The 8,171-nt window shown below is 39.3% G+C and overlaps 1 protein-coding gene across 1 annotated transcript; it reads left to right on the forward strand.

The window, feature by feature from the left end:
- The first annotated feature begins 266 nt into the window (after positions 1-266).
- LOC139941165 (mixed lineage kinase domain-like protein) lies at positions 267-7,266 on the forward strand. Its single transcript, XM_071937624.1, has 11 exons — positions 267-646; positions 1,235-1,757; positions 2,141-2,200; positions 2,484-2,640; positions 3,303-3,403; positions 3,741-3,952; positions 4,371-4,516; positions 4,910-4,959; positions 5,320-5,460; positions 5,757-5,786; positions 6,376-7,266. The coding sequence occupies exons 2-11, from the start codon at positions 1,259-1,261 to the stop codon at positions 6,411-6,413; spliced, it is 1,434 nt and encodes a 477-aa protein (XP_071793725.1). The 5' UTR covers positions 267-646; positions 1,235-1,258; the 3' UTR covers positions 6,414-7,266.
- Positions 7,267-8,171: the final 905 nt, after the last annotated feature.

The following is an 8,171-nucleotide window of genomic DNA, read 5'->3' on the forward strand; positions in this document are numbered from 1 at the left end:
CCTTTGCCGACTCAATTTTCGCTCCTCCAGCGATTAACAGCCGCGCACACTTTCACCATAAGCATTTGTAGGTTCTTTGATTCGATTCCAATTTTTTGAATCCCCAAAATGACAATTAAGAGGACGAAAAAGTTCTCCCTGTTTGCAGCAACTCCGTTTAAAAGTGTACAACGCATTTCTTGTGACGAACGGTCTTCACCCGTTTCAAAAAGTACGCGCGCGGCCTGCGTTTGGACGCGATGTCCTATCCAGTGCTTGTACGCCCATAAAATATCAATTTTTAGGGTATTCATATGTCACATGGAGTTCCTGTTGATAAAAATTTAGCATGGATTCATAAAAACCTTTTGTAATTCTCCGCTCCGCCGGATTGAATAACAAAACACTTCAAAAGCAACATCAAAAACTCGTTCGGAGTTCTTTACAAAAAGGGGAAGTCCCCAAAAGTTCCCTATGAGCTACGTCATCGCACACACACAACAACACTTACCGGAAGTTTCGAACTGGCTTTCACTTTCAGTACAGTCAATCTACGATCAGCACATCATCAAAGCACTAGCAGTAGAGCACTCGTTTCTCAATGACTGTTCTTCCACCATCTGATCATCTGATTGTGGCATTTTATGTCTCTTTCGTGATCTGTTGAGTAAGTATTGGGGCCTAATAATTAAGAAGAGTTTTGCGGGGGGTTGCGATGATAACGGGATTATGGTGTGGTTTGTGGAAGTAACTAGTTGCGATAACAGTTAACGTAACCCTCCTCCCGTCGCGACGGCTTCCCGTCGGGAGGAGGGTACGGCCGGCTTCCCGTCGGGGGAGGGTTACGTTATCTATCGCAACTAGGAAGTAACTAGACCCAGTTACTGAGGCGCTGTACTCCATCCAAGGGACACGTTCCCTAGGAGCGGGCGAGTTGTTCTATGAAATACGTTTGAAACATTGATCAAAGTTTTGAAAGATGTTTTAAAAGTAGAATTCAATATAAGTATAACGATCCACACAAGCGCTTTTCATGGACTAACTCAACCGATCCAAGGCAACGTGTCCCTCTTCCTTTTCATTCATTGCTCATGTATCTTGTATTGTCATTTAGAGCGTTCCCTTTCGAGACAAACTCTTTTATTTTGCATTTCAAACGGTCCGTTTGGTTTGGTAAAGCAGTCTGCAGCAACAGCTAACAATTTTAACACTTGATTGTTTACAATTGTTTTCCCTTTTGTTGCTTCTATTTTAGAGGAAGTAAGAACCTCTCGTCAGAATGGAGTTCGTCGAGCCAGCTAGTTTGGTCCTTACTGTGATCTTTGAGATACACAACATTGTTAGTAAAGTACAGTCCTTTAAGCATCGTAGCCAGACTCTTGCTAAGAGGATCACAAACTTAGAACCAGCCATCAAGAAACTCGTCAACAGTGAGAATAATGCAATTGTGGGCAGTGTTGCTCGCGGTGAACAGGGACTGAAGTTGTTCAGTCAAGCACTGGGGGATCTCCTAAAACTTGTACAGGGTATTCGAGACTTCCTCGGCACATTGACAGAGAAATCTTTCTTACGGAAATTACTGCATGAAAACAAGATTGGCAACCAATTCGACGAATTCAGCGGGCAGCTGGATGCCCTCGTGAAAGACGTTCATTTTATTTTACACGTGGAAATGAGAGAGGTGTCCTTCGATCGACTTAAAGAAGATAGGGAAGACCATGAGAAAGATGTGCAACATCTTCTTGACATCACTGAAACACTAGAAGATCTACTATTGGGTATGTCAGTGAAGGTGCAGAGCTTAAATTGGGGGGGGGGGGTATCAAGGAGAGAAAGTGTAACTCCTGAACTAGGAAGGATGTGATTCTGTATAAACAGGAAAACCAATCTTTTCCGCAGTGAATTTGTGTGCAGGATAACATTTCAGGTCAAGTAGAGTTTCCTCCATTTAAGCCACTTTGAGATCACGATCCAGTGGACGCATCCTAACAACACTACTAGTTTAAATTGTTTTCCTATGGTAGCTCTTTACATTAGTTGCTTTGCTTTCTACTCTGATTCCGAAACTGAGCTCCGCACCACTAGTTTTAAAAGGTCATTTGGAAACGGTTCAATTACGTGTGCCATTCTTATTTTGCTCATATTGTTTTCTTACATACAGGTCAAGAAGTAATCACTGCAAAGGTCAATGAAATAAAGAGAATGCTGTCTACAAAACCAGGTAAGATAACGACCTTTAGATTTTCAGTCTTCTAAAAAGTCTCTCCAACCATATTAATTTCACAACAAATGCCTTTTGAGTCCAAAGTGCCCAATCCGAAGATAATGTGCCCCTTTAATATCTGGGAAGTTGTCTTTCAAGAAACAAGGCCAATGTCTCTGAGTTAAAGACAGAATTTGAAAATCTTTGAGAAAATCCCCCCCCCCCCCACAAACTTTCCCAGGTCCACTACCCAGATTCCAGAATCGTAAACATCTTTTTACTTCTATCTTTTCTTGTACAGGCAACTGTTTTGACCAGGAACATGATGGTGGACCCAAAGAAATCGACTCAAGTCGGCTAGAAAACAGAGAATTGTTAACTAATAAAGGGTTTATGGGAACAGTCTACAAGGCTTCGTATATGAAGGAAACGGTCGCCCTGAAAGTTTTTCCAGAAGGGTACTTCTTTTAAACTTTTGCAAAATAAATAGTTAATATTACCCCATCACTAAGGGACCTTAATTGGCTACCAATTAGGGAATTAATCCGTTTTAAGATTGCCCTTATTGTTTTAAAATGCTTGCACAAAACTACGCCTCGATACATTTCCACTTTACTGTCACATTACACTCCTCCACGATCTGTTCGGTTCACACTTGACATAACTCGTTTGAATGTTCCCTGAGCAAACAAAGTTCTAAGTCAAAAAGCTTTTAGTGTAGCTGGGCCAATAATTTTGGAACAATCTTCCTACTGTCATTAGGGAATCTGTCACTCTTCTGAAGAGAAGCCAGTTAAGGCCGGTCACACTGGCCTCGAGAACGAGAACGTTAACAATGCACGCCCACAATTTTTGGAATAAGCGTGCCTGTATTCTGCGCAGAGCAATTATACCAACAGAAAGCAACCTCTTTGCGTCTTGATCGTTATTGTTTTTGTTATCGCTTCAGTGTGTCTGGCCCTTTATGGTGAATTGTCAGTTTGGCCAGCTAGAAACCCAGTATTGCTCATCGATACTTTTCTGCCCAGAAGGAAATTAAAAGCCTTTGTGCATAACTAAATAATTGTCTTCATAATAATAAGTTGTTTTTATCCTTTTCTTCATTATTTTACATTTGCAGAGCGAATTTGAATAAAGGCGTTCTCCTTCAAGAAGTAAAGAATCTGATTCGCCTCAGTTCCATTCATGTTGTTCGGATTTGGGGTGTATCTACCACAATAGGTGAGCTCTTCAATTGTCACAGCAAAATTGATTCCTGTATTGTTGCGTGTCATGGCCAAGCAATCAAGCACACTGGACTCAAGCTCTGGTGTTTCTGATCAGCAGAGTGAATCTTGTTTCCTAAATCAATCCACTTGATCATTGTCATTGCCCTTCGGATGGGACATAAAACTGCACGTCAACTGAGCACAGACAAATTTGAGAAATCTTGGCGTGAAGTTGTTTTCAAAAAACACACACACAAAAAAGAATTTAATTTCCCTATCATTTAAAAGAACCACCTGAAATTTGTTTGCAAATTTTTTACTTTTTCTTATTTTGGTCATTTTAATTCCAGAGCCTATGATCGTTATGGAGTATATGGAGCGGGGCAACCTTCGTCATGTCCTAGACACCACCGACGCAAGTCTGCTTCCGTGTCATAAGCGCATTCAGATGGCTCTGGATGGCGCCCTCGGACTTTATTGCATCCATCACATGGATCGAGCCATGCTCCACCTCAACCTATCAAGCCATAGGTTTCTCGTCAACGCTAAGTGGGAAGTGAAGGTAAATGCATCGACCAGTAAATATTCAGCCATTGTATTTTCCTACTGTTCAACAGCCGTAGTCAACTGTTGTGGCTAAACGGTCAAGAGCGCTGGACTCAAGCTCTGGTGTTTCTGATCAGCAGAACTTGGGTTGGAGTCATGGACCCAATTTCATAGAGCCTATAGGTATAAAAACCTGCTCAGACAAAAAAAATCTTGCTGAGCAAAAACGGGTTACCAGCCAACATTTCATAAAGTTTACATTGTTGCGACTGGTAGCCCACTCATTTCTTGCTTACCAAAGAAATTAATATCTGCTTAACAGTTTTATGAAATTGTACCCTGGTCTTGATACTTGTGTACAGGGCATAATGGAGGCACCCTCATCTTGACAATACCATTACTCATCTCTCTTTTATTATTTTCATAATATACAGATTTCTGATGTGGGGATGGCCAAAACTCGCTCATCGATCCGAAGACAGTCGAAGCTGAGACGTCCCACCTCAAACATGAACTACGTTAGCCCTGAGCACATAAAGGATGTAAACCTTGCCCCAAATGAGCCCATGGAGGTGTACAGGTACACGATTTGACAACAATCTTTAATTGGTGCTCGCTTAATGATCTCACTTAGATGCAAAGCATTTTGAAGGCACTGGACACTTTTGGTAGTTACTCAAAATACTGGTTAGCATAAAACTTACTTGGTATCGAATAATGGAGAGCTGTAAATAGTATAAAACATTGTGAGAAACACGTCCCTCTGAAGTAACATAGTTTTTGAGGAAGAGGTAATTTCTCTCTGTAATATTATAAGACTTCAGGCCTGAAGCCTTCAGGCATCTGAAAGCACACATATTTGTGCCTTTGTAAATTGTAAATGGAAAATGGGTCAAACGGCATAATTTGTTGATTTGGTGGTTCTTGTTCATGTCGTCTGTTTAGTTAAACTTTAATTCAATTTTTTTTGCAGTTATGGAATTATAATGTGGGAAATAGCCACTGGACTCCAACCATACAAAGGTAAATTATGATCTTGATGGTAAAGAATTTCTTCAGGGCGTTTTTGGTAGATGTCATCTTAAAATACCACAAATAAGTTTTTTAAATATTAATATTTTTATGACAATAACAATAAATATGTCTTTGATTAGCGTTTAAATCCGTCATATTGCTCATACTGTAGTACCCCTGGTCACTATGGCATTTCATTCCTTAAACCATCTCAGCTCTTATTATTATTATTATTAAATATGGATCAGCAATGAAATCCGAGTCTTTGTTTCTATTTCATTAAAAGAAACTCCTTAATCAAAAATCTACATACATTTTCTAAGAAGATCAATGTGATGTGAAATTCTTAAACATTTTACATTTTCCCAGGGAAAAATGATGAAGAAGTAACGGCATTTGTTATGCAGAAGGGAAAACTGGCCTTTCCCTCATTTGTGACAAATGAGGGACTTAAAGAATTGATTGATAAATGTCGGAGCTTTGGCCCTCTGGACCGACCGACATCTAGTGGTAAGTAACCATTTGTCGTGTGCCCGACACAAAGGGCAAAAGATTGTTTGCAATTTATGTTCAGAATTCTGACTTCAAGAACAAACCTCGAGTGTACAAATCTTGGCATTTTCTCTTCCATTTGATGGTCATGGTTTGAAATTTAAATTCTTCACCGGAATGGAAAAATACGTCTGCAGAGTAATTCTAGCAACAAACATCTAATAGTTATGCCCTTATTTGAGAAGCTGTTTCATCGCTTTTGATTTTTACTGTTTTTAATTGTTTCTTTGATTGCTTTTTACTGTCCATTTCAGAGATCGTGGACACCCTTAAAAGATTGAGAAGTAAGTTTATGTGTTGTATTGTCTTTAAGAGATGGTCTACGTTTTAGTGATTGGTTTGCGAAACATTTCACTTAGAAGTACTGTGGCTATGTATCAAAAAAGATTCAAGTTTTTATGCCCCAAAATTTGAATTGAGAAGCTTTACTGTCAGTAACACAATTATTTCTTCATGCATAACGGCTCTGGACCACCTTTTGAAATGAATTTAGCACAGGTTTAGTTCTATTGTATACATCTACATTTGTATAGTAATAAAACAATCAAATTGTTAGAAAAACACTAAAAGTACACTATGCCTTTAAATAGTATTTTTGACAAAATCTGCTGGAATTTTTGCAAAACAATGTCCTAAAAATTGTTTGAATAAAAAAAAGGAAGCTCTGCATTTATTTATATTTTTTTCATTTTGGTTGTCATTATAAAGATTAATTTTTTTCTCAACCCAATCGGCTCTTTTCAGAGCCAACACTCACCCTTAGAGATTTACACATGGTTGTACCTGCAAGTTTACTATTTATTTATAGTTTCTTCTTATTTCTCCACACCATGCAAAGCTTCAAACAATACTTATTTATTTTTCTGTCTACAGGTGCCCTCTGCAAATCCAATGGTGTATCATGGGTGTAAGGTGACTAGCCAGAGATTATCTCTCTTGGATCCTTCCACTCAAGACCTGTTCTTATTTCCACCAGAGGGTAAATCCATCAAAGTCCACAAAACACCTTGCAGGTGACAGGGCCTTTAAAGGCAGTGGACACTATTGGTAATTACTCAAAATAATTATTAGCATAAAACCTGACTTGGTAACGAGTAATGTGGAGCTGTTGTAAGTATAAACTATTGTGAGAAACGGCTCCCTTTAAGTAAAGTAGTTTTCGAGAAAGAAGTAATTTTCCACGACTTTGATGCTGACACCCAAGATTTAGAATATGAGTCAGGAGAAAATAACGGGAAAACCAACCCTTGTTTCCGCACGTTAAACATGTGTTTAAAATAAATCCGTCAATCTCGCTACCAAGAATCGATATTGTTTTAATGTTTTCTCAAAAAGTAAAGCATTTCATGGAATAATATTTCAAGAGAAGTCTTTCTCTTTCACCATTACCTTCTGTAGACCCAGTAAGTTATTTGTAAATCTGTAAACTTTAAAATAAATTCTGTTTCGAAAGTGTCCAATGGCTTTAAGAAAAAAATCGAATAATACTAGGTTCTTATTTAGCGCTTTATCACACCCTAACGGGTGTATCAAAGTAAATTTTCTTGCAAGGTATGTGGAGCTATGTTTTGAAGTATGATACCTATTCCTTTAAAGCACTTGGTTTACAGGGTGCTGTGACGCAATATGCAGCCAATCAAACCAGGAACACCGCGGCAAACCCCGTGCAAACTATTGTTTTTATTATTAACTTTTAAATGTAAAACTAAAACAAACTGTCTCAGATCATACCACTTTGACAATAAAACAAAGGGTACATTTTTATACATTTTGCTCATGATCTTGTAGTCGTCTTTTTATTTTTAGTCTGTGAATACCTGAAATCAAATACTGCCCCATTTACAGTGTTAGGAGGGGTGGGTTGGGGGTTGGTCAGTGTATAGTTCGCGACGGGATTGCGCTGGGGCAAGAAGTATGTACTTTGGGTAAAGATGAAGGGATAGAGTAAGAGGTAAGGGCTCGGGAAGGGACTAGTAGGGTTAGGTAAGGGTAGAGTTTGGGCAACAGATAGATTTGGGGCAAGAAAAGTGGTTTGTAGGGATAAAGAGATAGGGTAAGGGGTAAGGGCTTGGGAAGGGGCTAGGAGGGTTAGGTAAGGGTAGAGTCTAGGCAACGGATAGAGTTTGGGCAAGAAGAATGGGCTTCGGGTAAGGATAAGGATAGGGCAAGGGCAGGGGTAAAACTTCGGAAAGGGTATAGGGTTAGGGTAAGGGATCGGGAAGGGGTAAAAACTAGGGTAGAATCCGGGCAAGGAATAGGGCGGGGCAAGACCTATTACCTTCAGGTTACGGGTGAAGGGAAAAGATTAGGGTGGGGGTAAGGGGTTGGAAAGGGGTAGGGTGATATTGGGTAGAGTTTTGGCAAAGACACGTTTTTTCAGCATTTTTGTAGATTTATAGTGATGGCTGTATACCCCCAAGGGAGCTGAGATGGTTTAAGGAATAATTTAAGGCTCAGTGACTAGAGGTAATATTGTTGAAGCGTTTTGAGATGCCCTTCCCATGTGAACAGCACTACATAAAAACTGGTTATATTTACGATAATCCTTTTCCAGCCTTTACCCTAACCCTGAAATTGTTGGAAGGAATCCAAACACTAAACATTTACACAAAAACAATAAAAACAGATTGCGCATTGCATTATGATAATGACACTGTTAATTTAATAAT

Source organism: Asterias amurensis, chromosome 8 (genome assembly GCF_032118995.1).
Source record: "Asterias amurensis chromosome 8, ASM3211899v1".
Classification (NCBI taxonomy): Eukaryota; Metazoa; Echinodermata; class Asteroidea; order Forcipulatida; family Asteriidae; genus Asterias; species Asterias amurensis.